This window comes from Calidris pugnax, unplaced genomic scaffold (assembly GCF_001431845.1).
Source record: "Calidris pugnax isolate Ruff unplaced genomic scaffold, ASM143184v1 scaffold13, whole genome shotgun sequence".
Taxonomy (NCBI): Eukaryota; Metazoa; Chordata; class Aves; order Charadriiformes; family Scolopacidae; genus Calidris; species Calidris pugnax.
In genome coordinates this window covers 23,270,626-23,298,555 of record NW_015090810.1, presented here as the reverse complement: position 1 = coordinate 23,298,555, position 27,930 = coordinate 23,270,626, and the positions used below count along the sequence as shown (strand labels likewise).

General features: G+C 40.1%; 1 protein-coding gene across 4 annotated transcripts in view; it reads left to right on the top strand.

The window, feature by feature from the left end:
- Window positions 1-28: 28 nt before the first annotated feature.
- The window catches only part of TMEM241 (transmembrane protein 241), a 56,093-nt gene continuing 28,191 nt past the window's right edge, over window positions 29-27,930 (top strand). For 3 of the 4 annotated variants that reach the window (XM_014938420.1, XM_014938418.1, XM_014938421.1), the window contains exons 1-12: window positions 29-161; window positions 2,803-2,849; window positions 5,392-5,469; window positions 9,703-9,784; window positions 12,957-13,034; window positions 14,423-14,448; window positions 15,797-15,848; window positions 17,004-17,052; window positions 19,044-19,089; window positions 20,087-20,122; window positions 24,870-24,904; window positions 26,152-26,221. In XM_014938420.1, the coding sequence (XP_014793906.1) occupies window positions 90-161; window positions 2,803-2,849; window positions 5,392-5,469; window positions 9,703-9,784; window positions 12,957-13,034; window positions 14,423-14,448; window positions 15,797-15,848; window positions 17,004-17,052; window positions 19,044-19,089; window positions 20,087-20,122; window positions 24,870-24,904; window positions 26,152-26,221 (671 nt within the window). In that variant the 5' untranslated portion in view covers window positions 29-89. The remainder of the gene's footprint in view (window positions 162-2,802; window positions 2,850-5,391; window positions 5,470-9,702; window positions 9,785-12,956; window positions 13,035-14,422; window positions 14,449-15,796; window positions 15,849-17,003; window positions 17,053-19,043; window positions 19,090-20,086; window positions 20,123-24,869; window positions 24,905-26,151; window positions 26,222-27,930) is intronic. The other variant, XM_014938419.1, reaches the window with a different exon arrangement.

The window sequence follows — 27,930 nt, the reverse complement described above, 5'->3', positions numbered from 1 at the left end:
GGGCCCCGGTGCCCATTGGCGCGGCGGCGGCGGCAGCGCCACGTCCCGCTACCATGGCGGCCGCCGGCCGGGCGCGGCGGCGGTGACAGATGTATCTGAAGAGGCCGGCGGGCGGCCTCGCCTTCTGCCTCTTCTACCTGGCGTCCTGCTTCACCAACAAGGTGAGGGCGGCCGCGGGGCCTCCCCAGCCCCGCAAGGAGGGGGAGGAAGCTGGGGGGGGCGGGTGATCCGCGGTAGCAGGAGCCGAAGGGGGGGCCCCGCCTGAAGGGGCGAAGTGAGTGCGGGGACCCCAGAGGAGGAAGAGGAGGAGGAGGGAGGGTGCTCCCCGCTTCCCCTGTCCTGCTCAGGGAAAGCCGGCGGGTCAGCCCCTCCCAGGGGTAGGGCTACCACACCAGTGGTAACAAAGAAAACAAAAAACAAAACCCAAAACTTTGGCTTTTCGGCCCAAAAGCCTGCCGGTGCCCGCCCCGCTGTGCCCTCCTCCCTGAGGAGATGGGTGTCTTCTCCCCGGCTTCCCTCAGCGCGCCGTGTCTTTGCCTTTCCATGGCATCTATGCTCCAATACCGGCGTATTTAAGACACTAAAGGGGTAACCGCGTTGTTCAGATGAGTGAAACGTTAGTTATAGAGGCAGAAACTACGCTGCTCGGAAAGCATCAGTGGTGCTGAATGTATTTTATTATTCAGCATCTAGCAACCACCGAATGCACAGTCATTTCCAAAAGATCTATTACCTGGAACAGTAATACCGAGTATCCAAGGGAAAAATCTGAAATATTCAAAGCATTCTAGTAGTGGTGAAACAAATGTTTCAGTGGTTCCCAGTGAGAGGATGAGGGGCAATGGGCACAAGTTGGAACATAAGAGGTTCCACTCAAATATGAGAAAAAACTTCTTTACAGTGAGGGTGACAGAGCCCTGGAACAGGCTGCCCAGGGAGGTTGTGGAGTCCCCTTCTTTGGAGATTTTCAAGACCCGCCTGGATGCAGTCCTGAGTAACATGCTCTGACAAGCTCTAGGCAATCCTGCTTCAGCAGGGAGTTGGACTAGATGATCTCTATGGTCCCTTCCAACTCTAAAAAAATTCAGTGAAATATAAACTTCCACGGACCCTTTGGCAGTTTAATTAGCCTGCAAATTAAGGGCAAGAAGCCTTGTTTTCTCCCCTATTGGTAATGCTAAAACGTCTACACAAAAGGATAAATAGGCTGAAGATGTGAATAGCGAATAAAATTGTATAGTTTAAACATAGTTTGAAGTATCTTGTTCACTCAGGGAAGAGGAACTAGAGTAACTACTTCTTGCTGTCCTATTTATTAGAGAGTGTGTCTGTGTTCCTGCTGCAGATTTCTGAAAGAAAAGATGTTTTTGAAGCAACCAGGATATGGATTTCCAGAGGGAGAGTTAGAGAAAAGCGGCATTTTGGAGGTGAAAATGAAATATCTTCTCGGCATTGGCCACTGGTTTCTGTTCCAAGGTGCAGTTGCCATTAAGGATGTTCAGAAGTAGACTGAAGTCCAGATATGAAGCAAAGTTTGTAGGGAGAGATAATACCCTTGATTTGACAGACTGCTGGAGCAGTGATTAGTTGAACAGAAAGGGAGTAGGAGAGCTGCCAGATTGTGTCATGCACTGGAAAAGGTTCTTCACTGCACTTGAGAGGAAGATGGAAGGACTTTGACATAGGGCCTCCCTTTTCAAACCTGAGTGTAGGCTTTAATGTATAAATAACTAGAATATAGACCTTTTAGTTGTTGCAGGTGGTATGTAAATGCAAGTGGGGGTACGGGCGTATGCAGGTATATTGTCCTGATTTAAAACCCACGTGGCAGTTCAGATAAATGTATGTGTAACACGATACTTTGTGAATCAACGTGCTTTTATGATGCCAGCTTCTTTTTGTCTCTGTAATATTGATGCCAGCTTCTTAGCAACAGCTCCCCCCCCGCAAAAGAAAACCTGGACCTTGCAATTTGCTCAGCACAGTTTACTCTCTGTTGAAAGCTTTCAGTTTGTCCTTTGCCATTGGCAACTTCTGCTGGCTCCTGGAAGGAATAGCAGGTGCCTTTCCTTTCCTCTGAGGAAACTTCAGTTATTCTTCTCCTTTGCAGAAGTAGTACTGATATGCTTCATTATGAAAGTTGTTAGATCCTGATACACACATCAAAGTGCATATGCATTTCTGCCTCATCTTTGCTTATACACATATCTAGTGGGAAAAGACACTGCATCCAAACAACCAGACCCTAACAAAGTGTACTAAAGCAACGACACAGAGGCTTTGCTTTTTTTCCCCCATATACTATGTCTCCGAAGGGCTTTATGGATTGCTTAATGTTTTACATAAAATGGAGTGTGAACAGAATGTTAGGTCTGTAAGATGAATTAATCATCAGGAGGCAATTCTTTTGAGATTATTGGGCTTGATTCTGCTAAAGATTGCCTCTGTGGTGTGATAAGATTTTAATTGACAAGTGCTTATGTCTTTTACTACCTGTTAATCCTTTTCCCATTCAGTGTGATGCATGGAGTGTGCTCAGAAAGAGCAATTTAGAAGGTGGCCTCCTCTCCATCCTTCAGTGTGTCCACTCCATACCTCATGTACTTTAGTGTCTGCTACCTTCCACAGTGACTGGGCAGCATCCAGCAGTTCTGGCATGGGAAGAGAAATTACTGAAAACTTTTTTTTGTCTTTTTGTTTTTTCTCTACTTTGGTAGAAACATTTTGTGTTTTGTTGCTCTCATGATTGTTTGTTAATGTTGTAGGTGTTTGATGTCCATTAATTTGGTATTTGTTTTCCAGTATGTCCTGTCTGTCCTGAAATTTACCTACCCTACCCTTTTTCAAGGGTAAGTACTGTTTTAAGAATACAACTGTGTGAAAAATTACTTAAATTAGTAAATGTCCTGCTGTTCCATGCTGAAGCTAACTTTAGTACCTGTTGTCATTACTGGTTTTTGCTGTCTAGAGAACATATATAGAGAACATGAAGTCTTAGTAAAGCCTTCATTAATGTGTCTTGGTTAATTTTTAAACATGGTGATGTAATTAAGATGTATAGACTCCATCATTTCTCATTTATCTGAAAGTCTTACGCTTCAGCATAGAAAAGTAGCAACTTTAGTACAGTCTGTCTTCTTTGGGATAATGTGCAATTGTGGTGTATTCTCTTGCTACGAAAACCTTAAACCCATGTTTTGGCATACACAAATACCATGTTGCTTATTGTCATACTTAGCTGTTGTTGTAACTCTGTATCACAAGTCACTATCATATCTTAACGATTGCAATGAGAAATTTAGTATTTTGTCAAATATCCTTATATACCATCGGTTCTGTTAATAATTTGTGAGACATGTAGTGAAAATCTGGCCTCTTAGAGTCAAGACTACCCCCGTGTGTTCTTTTGAGAGAATGGTACAATCTGCAGACACTGGGTGTCTTTAATTCCTTTACCGCTGCATATCAGACAAAAATATAAGCCATGCTGTGCAGCCCCAGGACTGCAATCAACTCCAGGAACCAACCTTGGGAATCTCTATTTTCTTTGAGTGTACTCAGCTCTATTAAATATGCAACAAACACTTTCTTCAGTTCTGACACACACAGAACTTGTCTTTTGGACAAGGCTTTTATCATATGGGGAAAGGGTTTTGGGTAATGTATGTAAAATACAAGTGTGGTAAATCAACAGTAAAAAAAGATATCTCAGTGGCAAGCAACTGCCTTATGGTATCTGTGTTACCACAGTTATTTCCTTTCTGTATTATTTGGAAATGCATCTGGGCATCTTAATATTTTCCCGTAAGTTCTGACTTTTAAAGGTGATCTTTCCTTGAAAATGATGAAGTGGCTCAGATGCGCTTTCATTTAGAGCTATGACAGATGAGCTAAGGAGGAGAAGAGTGTTATTCTCAGTTCATGCTGTTATTGTTTGTTTTGTCATTGGTTTTGTTCCCTATATAATCTAAGACTATATGGCATTGAAGCTAAGGATGCGGAACTCCAACTAACTCCAACTTTTGTCCTTAAAACCTGAGATAAGAGGAAATTCTTCACAATAAAGTTGATGGAAATTCATCACTGGCTCGGAACAGAGCACAATCAAGCCTGCAGCAAGCATCAGGGATACCTGCCTTTTAATCTCTCATATGCTCCTCATTTAAAAAAGGTGAAGTGAGCTGTGATAGTAGCGTTGAGTATTCATCATACCCATGTGGACAGTGAGCTTGCTCTTCTCTGACACTGTCCAACTGTATGTAATACTGCATAGAGTGAATATTTACTTGCATATGTGTGAGAGGGATTTTAAATAATTGCTTAAATGCATTGCAATAAATTGGAATAATAAGTAAAATCACCTCTCTGTTACAGATGTTGATGTGATTTAGCACTGTAGCACAGCATCTCTGAACTGTGATGAGAAACATGAAAAGTGTCTCTGAAAACCACTAGCTTGAGGAAGAAGGAATCTAGTAGCATTTTAAAGCTTAAAAAAAATATCAGTGTGCATCATTACTAATTTTAAGTTATCTGCAAGCACTTCTAAGATCTCACATACTATTTTCATACTAGATTAAGGAAGACCTTTATGATAGGGTAAGTCATTAGGTAGGTAAGTCAATGGAGAATATATGTAATTGTTATATACCTTTTTGATGAGAAACCTGTAGTATTGTGGTTTGTATGCAAGGTTATCTGGCTGTAAAGATGTTTTCTCTAGAGGCTCTAAGTCGCGGGTTTATGCAGCATAATGATATTACTGTTGATGACACTTGTGCTTGCTACAGAAGGTGCAGAGTAGGGGGGGAAGCAGTCTGAATTTGAGGGAGTTTGTACTCTAAGCCCAGCTCCATGGGAAGTCGCAGAGCTGATGTTTGAAGCTGCTAGGACTACACACATCATCCTTGGGCCTTACTACTTCAGCTGAAGCGAGTTTTTAAATTCTGAAATCACGTTTATTTGTTCTAAAAATAACAGTTCATGTATGAAAAGATATTCATTTCTTGTCACAAAGCTTGCCTCACTTGCATCTTCAGGTCATCACAGCTGTTACATCACTATTATTATTGTAAACATTGTGTGGGTTACAGTGGGGATTCAGTAACATGACTAAGGTAGTTGTGCTAGATGGTAAATTGCCATCTAGCACAAAAAAACCCATTTGAAACAGAAGCTGGAGGAAAGAGAGCATTAGAAAATTTGGAGGAAATGAAGGCCCATAAAAATGAATTATTCAAGGAGGAATAGTGGCATCCCTGGTAACCTGGACAAACGGTAGATAACGAGAGTCATGGGTAAGCTGTGCAAAATTATGTGGATTCTAAGGTCGTGCTCCACGTGGTTAAAAAGGACAAACAATTCAGAGGTGTTGTTTTGTTTCTATTTTAGGTGGCAGACATTAGTGGGTGGACTTCTGCTTCATGTCTCCTGGAAGCTGGGATGGGTGGAGATAAACTTCTGTTCAAGGTACTGTGGGTTTTTCAGTATCTGCAAAATACTTTTTTTGTGTAGCTGGGTTATGACGTAGTTACGTTGGTTGTGGAAGTTACTAACTTGCTAAAACAGAAGTCAGTGTCTGTATGTGTTCTGCTTCACAAGTGTAGGAGACATCTTGTGTATTAGTCTAATGAATGTTCAATGACACACGCTTCAATTAATCACTAATGTAATGTGGATTCAATTCAACCTTGGTAAAAAAATCAAAAAAGCATAGCCATTAATGAAAACTAAGGATAACTTATCCACCTTCTGTTCACATCTCTTCCCTGGATTATTTTATACTATTATAAGAGAAACCTTGGTAATGTTAGTTAAGAGCATTGACACATGCTTCCTCAAAACCTCACTGCAGTGAAGCTGACAAATGTGATTCCTTTTTCTCTAATAAGTGTGTCCCATAAATGGGAGTCATTGCATTAGAGGATTGCTATAATAATCGAACTCCATATTAAAAGGTCCTTTGTAGACAAAGACCATCTGCTTGAACTGAGTGTGATGGCAACTCAGTAGAGTTGCCCAGTATACTGTACTCTGCTCAGGTGGGTTCATTCTGTGGTATGGAATGTGGCATATCTTTTTTATTCCGCAAAATGTTATAATTTAGAAGATGTGTGCCCACAGCAATTGGAGAATCTCCGTCTCTGGAGATACTCAAAACTTTACTGGGCAGTGATCTGAATAATGTGACTTAAATCTGAAGCTGGGGGAGATTGGACTAGATGATTGCTAGACTTCCCTTATGATGTTGACTTTTTTTCTGTGATTCTGTATTAGCAAGTGACAACTGATGAATTTTCTGTTTGAATTTCAAACACTTGGCTTGCAAAACTGAATCTCCTTGTTTGGAATGAAATCCTGCATGTATGTCAGAAGAATCAGGCTAAATTCTGTTGTCATGTCTATGGAAGTGACTACATCATCACTGAAACTTAAGTGAAGTTGTAAATTGGAACAGAATTCAACTTCCTGTCTTTTATCTGCAGTGTAGGCAAACAAGGATATTGGTGTAAAAGCTGTCAATGATGAAGGTAGAGGCAGGATTAAGGTCCAAACCTTGCTTTAGTGGCAGTTACTGATACATATATTATCAAATGTACATTGCTTGTGTAGATTTTGTCTTTACAGAACAGCCTAAAGGACAAAGGAATACAGCCATCAATAATGTCCTTTTTAGTTCAACTTTTCATTACTAGATGGTTACTTTTGCTTTGAATTGTAAAATTAAAGAAGTTGAATCTTTTTTTCCAGCAAGGAAAAGATATTTCCATTTTTTCAAACCTTGGAAGACATTAAAGAAAACACTGGACAAGAACCATTTCCTGCTGTTTAAGAGGCTGGTTTTTTCTAAGAAAAGTTTGGGTAAAAAGTTATTTCGTGTTTTGACGATGGAGACTTCAGGCCGCTAGATGTCAGCACACTATAGGAAAAGTGATTAAAATACATCTTGAGGAGCCTCTTCATTAGTTTAGCTAATACAGAATGCCTGTTCTAGAATAGACTAAATGAAATTACCAGAATTAATTGAAATGTTTTGGCTATAATTCTGCCAAGTACCTTAAGCATGAATTTAAACCTTTCTTCAGAAGAACTGGGGACATGTTTTAATGCTTTCCTGAACTGGACTGGTTGCATATATCTCCTGTATTAAAAACAAAACCCCAACCAAAACCCAACCAACCCCCCCCAAAACCCAACCAAACAAAACACTCCTCAACAAATATAATGTCTCAAGTCTTTTGTCTATCACTTCCTCTCAAGCTCTACCTGTTTTTCATTTTTTTTGGTGCATGTGTAGGATACTTAACAATACCATATCCAGTCCCCAATCTTGTCATGCTTTAAGTAATAAGCTGCTAGCCATTTGTTTGTTTATTTCCACCAAGTCCTAGTATTTCTGGCATGTGGACTGATCTCTCATGCTTTCTGAGACAGTTCTGGTTGTCCCAAAGTGTCTCAGCAGAATTATTGTGTTACATAGAGATCATCGCCCTTTGTCTAAATTCAGGAATACTTGCTTCACAATAAAGACCAAATGAAAACAGAGTTATTTCTTTTAGGCTTTGTGAATGTCCTGGTTTTCATCTTCTTCCCCCATCCAGTATTCCCAGCTGTCAGGGACTTTGTCATCGTTGCTTCTGAAGGGTGAATGGTGACTGTCTGCAAAACTCCTATCCGAAGGCAGGGGTCTGTGGAGCACAGGGCAGTATGTGTAGCATCTGCATAATGCTTCTAGTGCTGTGATCTGCCACCCAGCTTCTGTCTAAGCCTTGTAGGCACAGAAGTCCAGTGTGTTCTGGTTGGCATTTCTTGTAGGGCTGAATTTTCCCCACAGCTAAGCAGCAGCTCAGAGCGCTGCCTTAAACTGAAGCTTCAAAGTGTGGTTTAGGGGAAGCTACCCTCTGACTTCAGTGAGCTTTGGAACTAGCCCTACAGCCACAATCTCATCACTGAGCTTTCCTGTTTTGCATGTACATCACTGTGTTGCCAACATAAGAAGTTACTAATTGGTTTACATACAGGACAGATTGTTGATGCTGACACGTTACACCAAACATCCATGCGTTCTTTTTCCAGTCCTGAAATTCCCACTTGGCAGCATAAAATTTTACCCTTACATCATGGAAAAAGCATCTGAAGTCCTTTTCCATTGCACTTCACAGTATTGCTTTGGAGATGAAGATATATTTGGGATTCCTGGAATTTAGTGGTGGGGAACATGAAAGAGTGTTATGTTCTAAATGAAAATTCAGTCTTCATTGTGTCTTCCTTTCATCTTGCCAGTCCTCCTTTTTTCCTTCCCTCCCCCTTTCTTCCATTTTTTTCAGTTCCAATAGGGTGGGGGTATTTTTGCTGGTGTCTGATTGAACTCGTTGGTAATGAGGTATGACAGTTTTAGACCCTGGTCTTGGTGAGATTCCAGTTGAAGTCAATAACCTTAAAAGGAACAGTGGTTTTATACAAAATGATGGTGACTACCCCCCAAAACAGAGCAAATATTTATGCCGGTGAAAGAATCTAAAGATTACTCTATTTTCATTACCCTGGGGTTTTCATAAAGTATCATAGAAAATCATGTATTAAAAAAAAAAAAAAGAGGAATTATGATGTTTAGATTTTTTTCTGTCTGTGTTTACATGAATCTTCATGCATGTTTTATCTTCATTCAGACTGTTCTGATGTCAATGTTTAGTGGTCTATTTTTCTTGTGTTCCCTTAAATATAGTAGTGTAGTATAACCTATAATTATGTTTTAATTCTTACATGCTAGATGGAAATGTAATCCAAAATAAGGAACTACTAGCAGTGTGGTTTCCTTTTGAGAACCAGCATTATGCAGTAACATTTTCTGGACTTTAGTTTAAAGCTTGGGAAGAGTGAATGGGAGTAGCAGTGCCTTCAGTCCTGGGAAGCCTTTGGATCAGGCCTTTAGATTACTTTAGATCCTTTCCTCCCTTGCTCAAAATCTTACATTATTCTCTCTGAAATTTACCACCTACCTGATCCCTTTTTCCCTTAAGGACCAAGATCAAAAAAGGAAAAGTGGAAATTCTGAAGCCCCTTCTCAGAACTGAAACCTGACCTAACCGTGGCTAAAAAAAAATATCAGATCAATCTGTGATGACTTCATTCCTCCATTAGTTGTCAAACTGCCTCTAGGAGTTTGGCTTAGTCAAAGGAGTATCATTAGGAAATCTCAAGAGACAGGCTCCCACAGAGACGATCTGATCTTTAGGAAGAATCTCTTTGTAAATCTGGCTGAGAAATGAATGTGTGGGTGGGCAAGCGTATTTGTACATAGTGAAAATGTGTGCTGTCTGTGCAAGTACGCCATTTTATGCCTTCATTTGTCAGTTTTCCTTCCTTTTACACTGCATCAAGGAAATTAGTTGAAATTTCTCTCCCTTAAAACCAGTAGGAATAATTGCCACGAAACAAACAATTTTTCAGGGAGAGGAGGCAGGGAAAGAGTAAAAGAAAGAAAATGTATCTGTAGATAGTTCCTATCTGGGTTTAGATTAATTTCTGTCTCAGACTACTACATGGGAAGAATACTGAACAATCAGACAATGAATTTAATATGCACACCTTTGAAAAATATATGTACATATATATGTATTATTATATTCCTTGCAAGCAGCTGTTGCTGACTGTATGTAAACAGAATGTGGTGAAGTAATGGGATTTTAATTGTTTTCACAGGTCTGAAATCCTGTCATGGCTTCCTGCTTCAATACTGTTTGTTGGCATTATTTATGCTGGCTCTAGAGCACTATCTAGATTGGTAAGAAACACCTAATTAGAAGACAGTTCTTTATTACCTCTATGAGCAAAGAAAATTCCCTTCATACAAGGTGTTTAATGCTGTTGTTGGGTTGGGGGAAAAGAAGGGAGAAGGGGTTTAAATGACATTTGGATTGTTAATGGTGCTAGAGCAGCAGTCCAATCCTACCAAGTGTTTTGCAGAACAGATCCTCAGTGATCTGAAATGTGCAAATAGGGAAGAATCTGAAGAAGTTACAGGCTGCAATTTTGAAAAATGGGGAACGGGGCTGTGGGATCTGTGGGAAGTCCTTCCAGGAAAAGGATGAAGACCATTTCAGTGAGAGGCTTCTGATGCTTTGCAGGATTTGAAAAAATAAATTGAAAGTTGGAAAGAGATTATGGGAAGGGTTAGATTAATCAGTTTTATGATCCATTTGAATCACAATAACCTACCAAATGTTTAGAGAATCTCAAATCTGCTTTCATTGAAGTTGAATGCTTTTTACTTAAATGATATAGTCTTTCTTAACAACAACAACAAAAAAGCAGCTACACAAACTGTTAAAAACCAGCAATGTTTTACTGCTGTCACGCACTCTGCAATGCAGGTTCTGCACTAGTTCCCTTCTGCATTCTGTCAATGCATCTTTATCTAACTCTAGAGCCAGCTTGCATCTGCCAGCTCCTAAAGCCCAAGAAGGATCAAAAGGGAATTTTTGGCAAGGTTCTGCAGTGATTCCTTGAATGTCCCAGTGGAGAGGTAGGGCAGAAAAGGGCAGGAGGTCTCAGTCCTTCCAAACAAGGCTGGGGGCCTCATCTCAGACCCAAGTGATCTTCAGAAAGCACAGGCATGTGCTCAAAAGCCCCGTGCCTCCAGATTAGCTCTGTCTCGGGGCAATTGCATTTATTTCCTCTTGGTTCCTTGTCAAAGCAAGTTCCATTGGGCTTCCCTGGTGTAAACTGAGCAAAGATCCCTAAGGAGAGCCCTGTCTAGAAACAGCAATAAAGCCTTGGCAGCATCATCTTTTCTGTCTGATCACCTGGGAGGTGGAGGAGGTATGAATCACATCCTCTTTGCTATTTCTTCTTACTTCCTAGTCATCAAGGAAATTGCCTTGTTTCCCTCCTGCCCCTGCTCTGGTCATTTAAGAGTGAGATGCACTGGAGCAGCAGAGGGGCTGTAAATGGTTTTGATTTGTATCCCAAACCTTTCTTAAGGAGCATCTCCCATTTCTGAATGGCTTTTTGTGGTACTTGAATGGGGATTTAGAAGCCTAATTCTGTAGCCATTTTAGGAGGAAAGACAAAAGGATAAGTAGTCTTAGGCCATAGTTACTATGTAATGCCTTTTACTGGGGCTAAATTCAATCCTCTGTAGAAGCTTTACTTACAATAACTTTGCATACAATAATTTTATGACACAATAAGAAGGAAAATGGACTGTCCCAAGCTCATACCTGAATTGGCTCACCTCAGCAGGGCATTTTAATTAAGTGGGTTTATTCCTCAAGCAGAAATGACATGTGCTTTTTTGATCAAAGCCAAGGAGACCCACTTTCAAACGCTCCTGTGTACTGGCAGGGCTACAATCTTAATCTCTGTTTGTGCCTCTCCCTAGAGGTGCTGGCAGTCTCCCCTGCCCAGGAGTTGAGGGCTGGAGGAGGGCTGCTTAGCTCTGGACTGTGATGCATTAACAAAACTATGCAGAGCTGTGAGGGGAGGTTTGTACAGAGTCTATTCACCCTGCCTGCCCAACCAGTAAACCTTTCTTTTTGTAAGCATTAAGCCCACTCACAAATTTAAGAAATACTCACATCAAAGACCATAGACATATGGAGAAGGTTAACTGGGCTAGGCAAAGTGGAGCCACTGTTGGCTCCAAAACATATTTGGAAGGGCCAAAAGCTGGGGGGGGGGAAGAAAAAACCAATAAATTGGCTTCACAAAAGGAAGAATGTAAATTTTGCTGTCAACTTTCCTTGTGTATGGTTATTTCTTGTATTTCCTATTATTGTGTCAGTCTCAGGATGCTTGTGTTAGATACTTCTGGTTTTATGTTCTCAGTTGTCCAGCAACACGGTTGAGAATTGCTTTTCAGAACCAGTGAAGCTGATGCTGACAACTTCATGCCAGCTGTGTTTGTGTGATTTTCATTCCTTGCTAATTTAGAGGTGTTAAAAGTTATCTTGGTGTAACTGTTGTGTTTATGGATCCACCCAAGTTGTCATGATGACTTAAAATGTTTAATTAGTGATGTTTATCTAGTTTTATGGGGATGAAAAGAAAAATCCAGAAAATACAGATTTCTGAATACAAAGTCAAATTTGAGAGATATTTGTTGCTTATATCACCTGATACTTAAAATGTATGGATATCAATGAGAAATGAACTCTTTCTCTATTTGTGTGATTTAAATACTATACACAAGTGGGGAAATATTGCTTCCTAAAACTGCCTTAGTCTTTAGATTATCTTAATCAGAGCAGGGAATTACTTCTGTTTCAGCTGCCTGAGAGACCATGGATCTGATTTGGAGGAAATATTATGAACCACTAATTCTGACTGGGTTTGCCTGGGGCAATGAGTGTTTGATTCATTATTGTTATCACTGAGGTTTGTTTCTTAATGATTTCATGTTGGGATGGTGTCCAGATACCTCAGTGGGTATAATTTCAACATCACTTGTGTATGAACTATTATGTGTCTACCCTAATTTCGGGCAGCTCTTCCTAGCAGTAACTGAAAACAATCACCTAAAATCATCTTGCCTGTAATTCTGTTGCTAGGAGTCACACTGTATTCTTAGTACCAGTAGACAGAGATGGGAAAACTAATGAGAACTGTTTCCTGTGGAGGCTGCAGATACTTGAACAGAGAGGCAAAACTAGAGGCAGAGACCTGGACCAAATCTCACAGAGGTAGCTGTGTACAAACAAACCCACTGAGCACTTGAAAGCGGGAGAAGCAGCAAGCAAGGTCTGCGTTTAAAGATGGCCTGTGCCATGTAATAGTGATGGGGAATGGGTCTAAGTCCCATTTAGGAGATGTGTCATGGGTTTACAGCTTAAAAAACCAAACCAAAACCCAATATGGCAAACATGTGGGACAGCTGTCCCTAAGAGGAGTGCCCCTTTCTATGCGTGTGACTGTTCTGGGTTGATTTGGGCATTTTTATTCTCTCCCAATGACAGCCAATCCCGGTGTTCCTCACCGTGCACAACGCGGCGGAAGTTATAACCTGTGGGTTCCAGAAGTTTGTGCAGAAAGAGGTAATCCTTCTATTAATTGATACATTCAAGGTACCTCCTGTGATATAATTGCCCTATTTTAGACACCTTATTTCTTTTAATACAGGCATTAGTGCCATGTGCTTTTCTAGTCTGGCTGTGATAGCTAGTCATTAATGAGACCCAGAGAGCGCTTTGCTGCTCACAAGTATCTGTATTGATGTTTTCTTTTCCCCTTCTGTTGATGCAACACTGTGAATGTGTATCGACAGTTTGAACTGCATTTTTAAAACTGGCTTGGTCCTGCTTGGTTTTTTCTTTTGAAAATTAATAGTGCCTCTCTCTCATGTCTCATGTAAGAATCTCATTGTTTGAGCTGAGAGGGACGAGGGCTGGGTCCTTAGACCTAAGCAGTATAATATATCTAGTATTTGATTTATTGTATGATTACAGATAGATCACATCTCCACATGAAATGCAGCAAAAACAGTGCATTTTTGGATTTGTTTTGAATGCTTGAGAATCACTCCCAAGACCTGTGGAAGTCAAGAGAGTAATTCCTGTTCTCTTTAGTAAGAGTTGGGTTTGTTTTGCACAAACTGCATTGGGGATCCTTCTTTTTAGGCTTTGAAATGCTTTTCTAATTGACCAGAGAGCTCCTATGTGAGGTAACACTGGGAAATCATTCATCACGGAGTCGTTTCTACAGTGGTCCCTGACTAGCTGTGGAAGGGATCTTCCTCTCATAACTCTGTTGTGTGTAGAGAGCACAAATAAATGGCCCATGTTTGCTACTCCAAACAAACCAGAGAGGTCCCTACGGTTATGCCTGAGGGATGTAGCCCTGTGGCACTGTCCTCTAGTTAGTGTCGCTGTCAAAGTGTTTCATATTTTCCTTCTAGTTCACATTTTTATGTCTCCTCTCTTGGAAGGACAAGGAACCACTATGGACAAGAATAATGCAAACATGGGTCTTTCTGGGAAGCTTCTGGAGAACAATTTTGGACCAAAGGATTGAGAAACTCTCATGAGTTTAGACCAAGACTGATTTGGCTGGGATATTACCTAATTAATTAAGAATACTCAATATTTGAGTATATACAATACATACTTTTGGTGTAATTCAAGTTAAGTTTGAGGACCAGGTATAAAGTTCATATCTGGTATTAGGTTTACCTGCTGGTAAGTAATCTGAAAATATAAATCAAGTTGAAATAAGCTAATCTATAGTCCTGGATCTTTTTTTCAAATTAAATTTGCTAAGCAGAGCTTAAACATTAGAGGCTGTTGAATTTTGCTTACTGGATTTTTAATGTGTGTGGTGCAGTAAGACCAGCTGTCATCACTTTCCTGTTCTTGAAAGAGAAAGCACTATTTCATCATTTTTATTTTGAAATTCTAATTTTTAAATCATATTTTCTTTCTTACAGCAGACCTCTCATCTGAAAGTCTGTAGGTAAGCTTTTCAAACTGCTCAGCTTCAGCTTCAGACTTGTTTTGGCTCCAGCTTCTGTATTTGCTTCAGATAATGGCACACCAAAACAATGAAGAATGTAAGGCACATTCCCGTGGGCGGTGGTTAGCCTAAATTGCAACATAGGAGTAATTAAATATTTTCAAAATGTATTTTCTTTTTTTTTTAACAATTGCCTAAATAGATACATATTTCCTCCTTATAAAAAAAAAAAAAAAAAAAAGCCAGAAGGCCAGTCTTCCTGAATAACAAAGCAGTGCTTATAAGTATGTTTTTAGAAAGGAGATAAAAATCAGGTTTGAAGTTCCAGTGCGTAATCTTATACGGTAAGAGAAAGATAATTAATGGGATAGAAAATAGCTAAAAATGCCTTTCCTAAGAAAGGAAAGGTGAGTGATATGCAGTTCTGCTGGAGTCATTCATATTAAATTACGCAACCTGCCAGCCCTTGTTGGCCCTACTTGTTTAGGCTTCAAAAAGGAGGTAGAAAGGAACAAACTGAAGTCAGCCAGTCATGTATTAGAAGTTTCATACATCCCCCCATCTCCTTGAAGAATGCTTATTTGCTGTCCTCCACATTCTGTAATCTTTTAGCTGTACTTAGAATGGATAATGTTAGGTTATTATTTAGTGTACTTACAGGCACCATCTTCCTTATTTCTTCCTGTTGTTTCCATTATCTGACTTACTGTGGCCTTGTTTTCACCACTGGATTATTGTCAAGGATACCAGGTTTTTTATCATCTTTATTCTGTCTTTTCCTGTGCCTCTAGAGAGCAGGAAAATAAGCTGCAAAAGCAAATGTTTGTTATTATTAACAGCGACAGACCATAGAAATTCCACATCAGTGTATTTAGTGTAGTCTGTAGAAATACTGACTCAGCCATGGGTCAAGAATTTATTTTGTCCAAGCCAGTGGACTAGGGGAGGACTTGTGCTGTCCTTAAGACATTTATACTGTAATTTCACTCACTACCACTTTGCTCTGTGATCTGGAGTTACACCATAGCTTTTAATAGATTCAGCTCTGCAGGAATTGTAAAAACAATTCACCTTAATGAAAGAAATTTTTGGCTTTCTGAAGCAGCCTAGGGAAGCCACACGGGAAGTGAAGAATAATCTACTGTACCAAAAAACTTGTTTTCATCACTGCTGAGATGTTTCGTGCTGCTTCTCTTCTCACACAACTTACTTCTTAAGTACGGAATAAAAATTAAACAATTGAAATGTCAGTGTGAAATTGAGTGGAATTGCCTATACTTTGCTGGGAGTACAAATCCAGGTTACCAGCTTTTGGATTTGTTTGTATTTTTTCTTCTCTTCTCCACAGTGTGCTATTCCTCCTGGTAGCAGCCGTGTGCCTTCCTTTCTGTGACGCACAGGTGAGCTCTGCTTTGTAAAGCAGCTCTCCTTAGACCTTGGTGTTTGACATCTCGTTAGCATATGAGGGATGTGGCTTTTACTGGTCAGTTAGGGTGGGACTCCTGCGAAGGAATTGTAAAACGTTGCCTGTTGCTACGTGGTAGTCTTGATGGTTTTAGTGTGTTTGCATCATGATAAAACCTGTGAGCAGTGTGGATGTACAGCACTTGGATGAAGGTGGTGGCTGGGGAAACCACAGTTTAACTTCTTACAGGGCTTAGATCAAATCACTTAGATTTGTGTTTATTGCACATACTTTCAGGAGGTTCCTAAATTAGCTTGTAATCGCTCTACACACTCTCTGAGGCTACCAGAGAAAGAAAGGAGGTACCTCCAGAGAGTGCCCAGTCCAGCAAATATCTATTTTTTGGAGGGGCTTTTCTCTTTTGGAGGATTAGGAAGGCTGCTTTCTTGTTTTAGATACTTCAGTTAATATCTGAAGTCAGGTGAGATGAATCTGGGGATGTGTCTGGATGCATCTGATCAAATGTAGCCATCAGAAGTGTTGCACTTACACTAGCTCCCTTCACAGTCCATGGTTCAGAGCAGGAACTTACGGTGTATAATTTGTCTCCCCCAAAAGCAGATATCTAAAATATGCCAGGTGAATTCCTCTCAAAAATGTTTATTTTTCCCCCTTGAGTATGAAGTACCTTGCTCAGAGACAGCTGCCTGTTTAAAGCACTCTTTTGGATACTCTGTGGTTAGCTGAAGCCCTGGGGAGAGAGACTGCTTAGCTGCTGCAGGGGCCAAGAGGGAAAAGGAGACAAGACAAGCACCTTAGTGATGTTCCTCTGATCCTCTTGCCCCTCCCTGACAGCCAGTGCAAGACTAAACAGATTGGAGGACATATGCTCAGATATTTTTTTTTAAATGGTGTACATATCTGAAAGAAACAGCTATTCTCGCTAAGCCTAGCTGAGAGCAGGGATAACAGGCATATGCCAGATCCCTACACGGGACAGGAAAAACTTTAGTCTTCCTAATCTTCTTTAGTCGTCTTCTCTTTCCTTGTAGCATAGCATAGCTTGCTTTGTGAAGGTAACTTGAGGGAAATAATGATATGTATGTTTACATGAATGTGCTTTTATTTATGTAGATGTTCTTTATTGCAGTTTGATCCAAACGGTTATTTATGGGCTCTAATTCACTTGATCTGTGTTGGTAAGTAATTTTCTTTTGGAAAAAAAATAATTAGGAAGAGTAAATATGTTGGAGAAATCAGCTTTATTACAAAATAACTGATATTTAAGGTCCTTGATGTAAGAAACCCTTGGAAAATGAATCAGCTCAGTAAATATAAGAAATGCATTCCTTTTATAGCTTTGACATTGAAAACAACAACAGAATAAACTAGATATTGCAGTCTGTTAACAGAGGATGAGAAAATGCACATACAATTTTAATCAGCACTAAGCTTTTCTGGGAGTTTTTGATGGTTGCCTACTAAGAGATACTCCTTTCTGAGGGGAGAAGAAACATGAAAAAAACAAGCAGTAACTTGTAGTTGGAGCTTTATTGCACACACTGATTTTATTTAAAATACTGACAAAAATATTCTAAAATATCATAGAATATGCTCTCAGAGGAAGGATGTTGAAATGTTGTGGGTTTTTATGCAGTCGTATGCATTTTAAAAAAAAAAAATTATCAATGAGTTTTGTAACCTGTCAGGTTTTCTTTTGTCTTTTTCAAACTAAACATTGATTTGGATAAATCATAATTCTTTCCTGAAAAGCTAGAAACAGTCAGACCCAGAAAGAAGAGTAGGGATTTTTAACTGGGAGATTTGTGTCTTTTGGAGCATTAGGCTGGATAATAAGGGACTTGTATTTGGTTCTTAGCTCTCCTATAGACTTAGTGACTCATTCATATGTTAAGTCTTGTCTACAAATTAGGGATGATTCCTTCTTTATTTTGTGTATTCATACTGTAAAAGTTTCAGGGCAAAGGTAATGTGTTTATATGCATTTGTGCCTAGGGAGGTCTAGAGATGCCACTCTAAAATATTAATATACAAATAAAAAATAGTATATTTTTTTTCCTTTAGGAAATGTTATATGGTAAACATTTGCTCATTTAGATAAAAAGTTAAGGATTTTTCACTTCAAATACTTGTTTGCTGTGACAAGTGATAGTATTGCTTTCTCAAAGCCAAGAGGTCTCATTTGTAAATCAGTTCATGGAGATGGGAAACTGCTTAGAGAGTCTTCAGGAGGCCTCTTCTATGTGCTTGAAATGTGTAAGAAGTGCCAATATAATGTTTATGCTCAGAATATAACTTCTTTACATTTCTCTTGGTTTTGAGAGAAAGTTGTTGACACGGCTGTGGGGTCTTTTTGTGGGATAAGATTTTCTATCAACTGACACAGAATAAAGACGCTACACGAAAGAGCAAACAGATGAACTAACTTATCACACAGTTAATCAAGACGGAGCGTTAGAGAAAGGACATGCGTTCTACCCTTCAGCTTGTCTAACAGAGGAAGGATTGAGGACATCTATTATGTAGTGTTCTACTGGATTTGCTTTTCATGTTCTGGTTTTCTGTGTGAATCAAAAAAACCCAAACAACAAAGCCTTGAAGAAAGGGTTTGCAAAAACAGAGCCTGAAGCTGTATTGTTCCTTCCTTGAGTGCCTAAAGCTTTTCCCAGAATAGAAATGGGAGATAACCGAGGGGTGGGTAGGTCATGAATGTGAAGAACCTGGAGGCCCTAGAGCTGAGAGCACTCTAAACAAGACAGACGCCTCAGAGCCAACAGCTGTAGGGGTCTGCTAGATGAACATATCATAGAAGTTGCTCCAAAAAATGGGGTGGGCTGAAGAACCCATTCTGTGACACTTTTCTGTGGGTATTCACACACATATGTACATAAACACACACACACTGCATTTGCGGTGAGCTAGGAGTTGTCTCCAGAAGGACTGCTGGCAGAAACACATAGCATGACAGTACTCTCAGAAGATAACACTTTGAAAACCATTAATTTGAAGCGATAGGTTCATTTTATTCATGGTTTAGGCCTCCGTTGTGCCGTGTTGCTAAACTGTAATTCAGGGGGGTTCTGCGTCTGCTGGTACCACAGCCAAACAAGCCGCTGTTTGTCAGAATGATTGCATGTTACAGCAATTACACATGTCATTTCAATTACAGGGGCTTACAAAGTATTTCACAAGTTGTGGAAACCTAGCTCTTTAAGGTAATGCGTTTTCATGTTCTTTTAAAAAGAAAGAGATTGCTATCAAAGAGGGTTAGAGACACATCTGTGTAGCAGGCAGGTAAACTGTAGGGATCTCTGCATTATCAGTGTGAGCTGGGCCACTTGGTTAATCATTAATGACTTCTCTTGTAAGGGGAGCCTTATTTACTGTTGATAACAACAGCATGTGGTTATTGATAGTTATACTGTGAACTTGAACACTGGATTAGTTTTAAACAGTGTGTTATCAAAGGACGATGACTCAGTCCTGGGAAAAGAACCCCTAATTACTGGCAGAGGCTTTAAGAGGAAATGTTAGTTTGTGTTAGCCTTGGTTTGAATCTGTCAGTATCTCATCTCCCTTTGCGACACAGTCTCCTAAGCGTTTAGCAGCTGGTGACTTGCCACAGGGCTGGAATGACTGAGTGCCTTAAAAACCTTGAAACCTTGCACTAATCCCATGTACGTGTTAGAACTTCAGCCAGACAATAGTTGTTTTGAAAGCAGGTGGCATTACATGTTCACAGTGTCTATAATCTGCAGTTGGCTGTGTGGATGGAAATGGATATGTTGCCACTGCATGTTATGTGTATGTACATAATACATGCCTGTATAGAATACGCATAAGCTTATTTATTTCAAAGCCATTTTCCATCTCTGTTTAAAGGGTCTAAATTTTAGTCAGTCTCACTTTACCTTCACTTTAAATGAGACTCCCACTGACATAATAACAACAGAAATAATGTGCAAATGATGTGTAAATTAGTATGCTGATTAATATATTGATAATATTATAATATGAATGGATTATGGTTAGAACGTATATAATTATAATAGAATTTTAGTGTTACCTAATTATAACATTGTGCCATATATTGTATAATATTAATATTATGTGATATTACAGTGTTATGATACTACTTAATATACTGACCTCGTATACCGAATTAACTCCATTACTAAAAGAACACTTTTTTTTCTTTCCCTCTTCTCCCAGTGATCTGGAGCAACAGTACATCAACTATGTGTTCAGGTAAAATGAATAAGCCTTTGATACACCATAGCTGGTTTTATGTGGTATATGTTTTCATTTTCAACCGTGGCTCGTTTAGGAAACTTATAGCTACCACTACTTAAATATATTTCTTTAGCAGGACATTCACCAAAAGAACAGTGCTAAGCTGAATGGCTTAGCAGCTGAATTTTTTGGCTCTAGTTATAGATGGACATGCCAATATACACCTGGGGAGGTAACGAGGTGTTAATTATGAATTTTTTTAATCACTGTGTGCAGAAGTGATCTATCATTTCCAGAAATAATATTTACAGAGTAACTCCCTGGAAATACCCCTCTTTAGAAAACAGAACTTGTACAAAGTTGCCAGAAGGAGAGGTAGCAATTACAGAAGTATGATGTGCAAAGAACATGAGCAGCAACTGATTGTTTAGAGTGCCGTTAGTGGGATTGAGTAACCCAAACTTTCAATTGTTTTTCTGATTTGGAGATATAAAAGTGGCTTGTTATTTTGTAGTTAGTGAAAGAGCCTGAGTCACTGACCAGACTCCCCTGCGTTTTTTAATTTAAAAAAAAAAAAGTCACTGCTTTCCTTGGGGAGCCATGTAAGCCAGAACATTCAGTGTGCATGGCTTTTGCTTGATTTTTGTGAGGCTTTATTTGAAGTAAGTCATTTAGAGACTTTATTAGATTTTCCTCCATCCATGGACATATCTTGTATATGTTGACCTCTTCTCTTGGCATGGTACCTAACATTGTATGGGAACACCATGGAGCACGGATAATAACTTCTAAGAATGAATGGTCAAAAGGAATGAGAGTAGAAGTTAGGAATAAGCACAACAAAAGTGAAGTTGTGCACGTCCATTTGATTAGATGGACGCGTGCTCTTGTCTGACCCCATTAAAGATCCTTAGTAGGAACACATCAGGGACACCAGTGGAGCACAGTTACTTCACTCCAATTCCCATTTATCTCGTGAGCATCATCAATATGGTAATACTGTGTATCTCCTTCTATCTTAGTTCAATCAAATTTCCAATTTCCATAAGTAAGTAATGCAGGTCTCTGATTTTGCATTTACATGATTCCAGTGTCTATTCATCACAGTCCCATGTGCTGACAATATCTGAATATCAGTTTGCTTGAAGTAGGCTCTTGTTTAAGTCAGTTGTTGTTTTCCATCTACTATGAAGCGCAAAGCAAATCAGTTTTGCTCAAAGAAGGTAGTTGTGTTTATTGAAAGTGTTTTGAAGAATTAGTCATGGAACTTGCAAATATGCTGCTGTGTGCAGAAGTAACCCATAAATAAGATGTAGCTATTCTATGTTGAAGGGACAATCATGAAGCAAGCAGTAAAATCAATTGATTTTTCATTTGGCACCTGCCTCACTATGGCTCTCAGTTGTCATTTTAGTTGAAAACTGCATCTGGGCCTGAGCCTTTAAATTTGGATTTTGGCTGAAGGTCTTAATTTTGCAGCTTTGATTGAAAAGTCACGGCTGAGTTCCTGCTGTGTTAGTTGATGATATCCTTTGAAGTCTGCGAAGTTGTGTCCAGCAGAGAGCAGGAGTTCCACGTTATACAGAAAGTATGATTATTGATCTAGAGGCTTTTCAAAGGAGGAAACTTTTTGCTAAGAAACTGTGAGGTGCAGTGGTATATATTTTAAAACTGTTCTTTTTATAAAAAAAAACCAAACATGAACAACAAAACGACAATGGAATTGTGCAAATTGGAAGATAGCTATTTTAGCATCTGCTTAAAAGCAAAAATATGTTATCAAAGGTAGCAAAGTTTTTCACTGTTAAGGGTCTTAAAGGTCAGTGTAGCTTGTGAGATGATGGTGCAAAGCAATTGCTGGAAAACAAGTGGCTTAGAGGAAGTAGAAACCTGGATGCATATTTTTTTGGCTTGGATCTGTGGTTATCTATATGTCCATGTATCTATATATGTATGTATGTATGTATTTCTATGTGTAAGAGAAGCTTGCAGTCCATAGCATTTGGACCTCATCTTGTCTAGGGAAAACAAACAGTACTATTGGCAATAGGATAAGTGACATCTAATTTTTGTTTTGTCATAATAGTGGATGATGTTTGAAAGGGTGTGAAATTTAGCAGAAGCTGTGTCCTTGTTTGTGACCTCCATGACCTGCCACTGCTGTGAAGGTCCTCCAGTGCCTAATGGGGCTGAATCAAGTAATCTTGAATTTTCTTTTATTCCTTTCCAGTCCCCCATTTTTTATCAAGGAGGGAGCCAGGTTTCTCTCTCCATCCCACCCCCACCCCCCCAGCTAGCTGGAAGTGGGGGGTGGGTATTAATGTCTACCTGGCATGTAATGTGTCTTAGAAGTGGGTCACGGCTCATCTTGGGCTTCCTCCTATTCTGAGGCAGATAGTTGTGGAGAGCCTGGAAGAAAATTTCAGTACATCCCAATATCTGTCACCGTCTGATATTTGTTCACCAGGACATGCCAGATAGCCGAGCAGTCACTGGAGAGGAGAAAACAAAGACTCATAGCAGGAGAGTTTCAAATGGTGAATAAATGGCACTGACAAAGGTATGAGGTAAAGGCTCTCTTCTATGCAGCTGAACTACATCTGGCTTCTGGAAGAGCTGCTAATCTGTCACTTTTGTGAATTAAAAAACCTGCAATAGTTTTTCTGCAATAAAGAAGGGCAGCTTTGCAGGCATGAGCTGCTGTTCTTTGTGAATTAAAAAACCTGCAATAGTTTTTTCTGCAATAAAGAAGGGCGGCTTTGCAGGCATGAGTTGCTGTTATTGCTGACAAAACCTCTTTTTAGCCAGGAAGAAAACCACGGGTGACCCAGCACTCAGTATTGAGTACAGGGGAAAGAGAGGAGCAGAGAAATCTGGCACAGGGATTTTGTTTTTGCTGCAGCCTGATGTCCAGGCTGTCCTGCTGGGAAACTTTGAATCCCTAATCTGGTTTTACAGCATCATCATTTCTTTTCTCCTGATGTTCTGTTCAGAGCAGAGTTACAGGACAGCTTTAATGCCATCTAACCCATGTGCCTTAACCTGCCCTGCACTTCACAAAGAAGGTTTTGTTTTCCTTCTGTGTTTTCTTTGGATAAAGGCCTGGCATGTCTGGTAGGGTTATCAATTTCTCTTGGTTGCAGAAGGAAGTTTCTCTCTGAGCATTTCCCAATCTCGCTGTTTTTTGTTTAAAAACTAATAATGCAAAAAGCAAAAGTGGAGAAACACAGCTTAGTCATAATTGTCATCACTGTTGATGCGGTTTCACTTGCCCTGCCAGTCTCCTGTTTTCTCTGTTATTCTGTCAAAAGCAGTAGGCCTTTGCTTCCTTTTCTCTCTTTACCAGGAAACTGAGGAATTAGACCTGTTTATTGTGAATTCTTCTTGGCGTCCCATGCGAGGAGAGTGTGTGTGTGTGTGGGGAGGAGGGGCAGGGGGGGAATTGCCTACTGTAAGTGATCTGCTTTGCCTTGTTTAATATCTTTGTGACAACCACATCTTCTTAAAACATGTATAAATATTGACAGTGTGAACATACCGTACCAGCTGATGCCTTTCAAAGACATTGTATAAAACATTAAGCCTAAAATACCCCCCTGCCTGTCACTCATGGATCGTTTCCTCCTTCAGCCCGTTGTCTTCCACGGCTGATTTCAGCGACAAGCTTCTCCTCGAGGCTTCCCTAGCCCTTGGATTTCCATGCTCTTTGCAGTTCCTTTTGCTACCCGTGTCTCTGTGAATGATGCTGGGATTCATGCTGTGGGCAGGCCACAGAGAGCAGGCTTAACCCTGGAAACAGGAGTTGGCCTGGTCCTGATGACACTGTACTGGAGGCAGCTCATTTACAGTGAGTTCGGTTTTCTAGCCATAACCTTGTGTGTTGGGAGCCACTTCCAGCTTTTTCTCTGCCTGAATTTTTCATTGTGCAGGCTTCCATTCCTCCACTGGATGGGCTGGCACTTAACTGCTGTTACTGGGCTCAGTGAACTGTAAGAATCACTACTAATTAGCCAGGGAAAACAGCCTAGCTGTAGCATTCATTAATGAATGTCTTCTTACCTTTGTGGTGCTTGGTGCTTATCAAGAAGCAAACTCTCCAGATACTCTTTTCTCCTTCTCCCACTTGTCCTTTGTGCTTGTCATGGACGTACATTGTTGGTAGTTGGAGGAAGCTGTAGCTCTGCTTTGGAGGCATGGATGCTTCTCCTCTCTTACAGTGCCCCAGAATATGTTTCTGTAGACTTCTAACCTTGGAAACAACATGAAATGAAAAAATCTGGGAAAAAAACACCCAGAAATTTACCAGAAGAATCGGTAGCACTGAAAAAGGCTCTGTACAGCCTTTACCAGAAATTCAGAGGACAAAGTCTTTGTAGGACCTCCGAAATCTTAAGTGATTCTCCAGGGAAAGAGTTGGTCGCAGCGGATTTGTTGTTCACTTTTACCGTTCTGAGAAGTCTGCATCATTTGGGCTGGAAAGGTGTGGAATCTCCGTGTTGGGAGGTTTTTGAGACCTGGGTTTTGAGACAGAGCCACAGAGGACCTATGATCAAAATACTGGTGGTAGGCCTGCTTCAGGTGACCCTGGAGATTCCTTCCCAACCACTTTTTTTTTTTTTTTTAATTAATACTTATGCCTCAGTTATTCTACTTAACTAGAATAAGTTTCACATGAGAAATCAAACACAAACCTGTTGATTTATAATGTTCAGGCCATGTCATAAATTCTGTAGTATACAATTAATCTTTTTTTATTTTTCAGTGTGGTGCTGTTGGCCTCTGCGTCCCATCCAGCAGGTAAAGTAGATTGAGTTGTTCCTTTTTCAGGTTTCCATATTGCCTTTCCTTTCCATGCATGTTTTTTAGAGGTCAAACCCTGGATTTTAGCCCTGGAATTCAACAGGAATATGACCAATAATATGATACCATGTAGGAAGAAGAGAGGAGGTTAAATAACACTGTGTATTTCTTACCTGCCCTTCACAAAGAAGCACCATAGGACAGACAACAAAGAACAGCTTTTGAGGTGGTCCATAGTAAAGAACAAGGATTCCCTAGGAGAAGATGTCCTCTTCACAGCAGTGTCCCAGCAGTCCATATAGAACTGATTCCTTCTCTGCACTGCCCTCAATGCTATGCAGAGATTTAATTGTGTTGCTTTCATAAGATATATCCCATCACTTAAGCCCATGTCAGGATTTGAAGTAGCAAAAATTAAAAGGCTAAAAATGGATAAATTAAATATTTGATGGTGGGTAATATTCCTATCACACTGGTGTTTAATTAATTAGAATGATAAAGATGATCATCTGTTGCTTTCACTAGACGTTTTCTCAGTCAGAAAACAAAGGAAAAAGCATTTAAATAAACATAAATTCCCCCTTTTGCCTGGTGGTACATATTGTGTATATAGTATTCCCCCACCAGGATAGACAGACATGTTAAGCAAAATAGTACTGCATTTCAAAAAGTGAAAGAGGGAGCTGCCTCTGAATCTGTAGAGCCCAAAGGCCAGAGAACTCCTGGGAGTGGTTGCTATCAAGAACAACCAGGACCCAGGTTCCTGGAAATGCAAGTCCTCAAGAGCTCAGCTTGGATTTGGGAGAACTTTGTTAAACCTCTCAACTTGCTCTGTGTGACAGAGTTCAAATGCCAGAGGGGGAAGTAGCCAACATATGTTTGTGTTTCCTGTTGCTTCAGTAGGAACTATCATGAGCTTTGCAATAAAAGAAGTGGATATGTGCATGTCTGTCCACTGGCAACTGTTTCTTAAGCAGGATTGCCTGTATAATAGCAAAGAATACTCTTACATATCCCTTTCTCCTTTTTCAACCAAATGCAGGAACTGGCTAGAAGCAAGGTCAGAGAGAAATCATTAAACACACTAGAAATGTGGAAAGTGTCATAAATGAAAAGTCAGCCAGCTGTAAAGGCTCAAAGGAATGTTAGATTAGTAATGTTCATATAATTGCTGTTCCCCTGCTTGTAACAGTGGGTAATTTTCTTCCCCCGTGTTCCACTGAGTATATTGCTTTGTCCCTCAGGTGATCTCTTCAGTGCCTTGGACTTTCCATTCCTGTACTTCTACAGATTTCATAGCAGCTGCTGTGCCAGGTAACCTCTCTATAATGAGACACGTGAATGTTTTCAAAATAAGAGATCCCATTGACATCCAACCTTGAGTCTCAGTTAAAAATTATAGAGCATGCAAAACTTTAGTTACAGTAGTTTCTGCTGGCTAAGCCAGTAAAACTGCAGAGAATATCTATCTGTGCATATCTGTGGATATGCATTCGAAGGCCTAAGATTCAAATATGCTGGAAGTATATGTGTTTATTTGAGTGAGTGAGTGAGTTCTGTTCAGGAGAGTTCCCAGTCACCAGTAAAATAATTTTTTACCTAATGTAGCAAAGCTTTGATAAATAGCATCTCTTAAATGCTTCTCAAGTCGGATTAGCCCTTGTAAAACTTGCTGTTTGCAGTGATTACGAAGTATTAGTCTTCAGCAGTACATGGGTGTACATGGATTTATTTCCCTGTACATCTTGTTATTTGGCAGAATGCTTTTTTGGGGTAAAAGGGAAAGGCTTTAACAAGCATTCCTTTATTTTGAGTAGCAAAAGTTCACTGCCCATTAGCGTAATTCTCACAGGACAATGTTAAGTATATTTTCTATAGATCTTAGTTATCTCACAAAAACTTATTCCTGTCTTTTCCCTCCAGTCTTTTGCCAAATGGAAGTATTTTCTTTTTAGGGGAGGAAAAATATTTTCATGCTAACTGATGGCAAAAGTATTTCCTGATTGCTAGGGATTTTCTTAATTGTCTCCATAATTTCCATTAAAAGGGGTTATTAAAAATGACTGTTAAATAATTTCCCTATATACATAGTTTTCTGGTATGAAGGTGACTTTTTTCAAGGGTGGAATATCCACACTACAAGTATTATGCCATTAGGTATTAATGAGTAAGTTGTTCCATGGTAGGTAGGTGAAATCTACCACAAGGTAGAAAAGGTCTAACTGCAGGCACTAGTTGGTATCTGCCTAGCCCAGATACTCTTCTCTTTCACTTCATTAGAATTTTACCACTCTTGTAGCCTCCCACTTCTGTTTCCATTGCTCCAGCTTCAGTCATAGAATCACAGAATGGTTAGATTTGGAAGGGACCTTAAAGATCATCGAGGTCCAACCCCCCTGCCATGGGCAGGGACACCTCCCACTAGACCAGGTTGTTCAGAGCCCCATCCAGCTTGGCCTTGAACACTTCCAGGGATGGGGCAGCCACAGCTTCTCTGGGCAACCTGTTCCAGTGCCTCACCACCCTCACAGTAAAGAATTTCTTCCTAATATCTAATCTAAATCTCCCCTCTTCCAGTTTAAAGCCGTTACCCCTTGTCCTGTCACTACACTTCCTAACAAAGAGTCACTCTCCAGCTCTTCTGTAGGCTCCCTTCAGATATTGGAAGGCCACTATAAGGTCTCCCCAGAGCCTTCTCTTCTCCAGGCTGAACAACCCCAGATCTCTCAGCCTGTCCTCACAGGGGAGGTGCTTCATCCCTCTCATCATCTGCGTGGCCCTCCAGGTATAGTAGATAGCACTGTACACTACAGCAAGTGGAAAGGAATAGTTTAGATGGAGAAACAAGCATCTCAGTTACTCTCCTACGTCTTGTAATCTAGTGTCTTTGTAGAAATAAAGAATTTGGAGAAAAAGCTATGCAATGTAAAGTGAGGGTACGTGATGCAGCTAAACCTACTACCTGTGCAGAGTGTCTGAAGCATTAGTAGTAAGGTGCAAAGTTCTCCATTTATTTAGTGAAA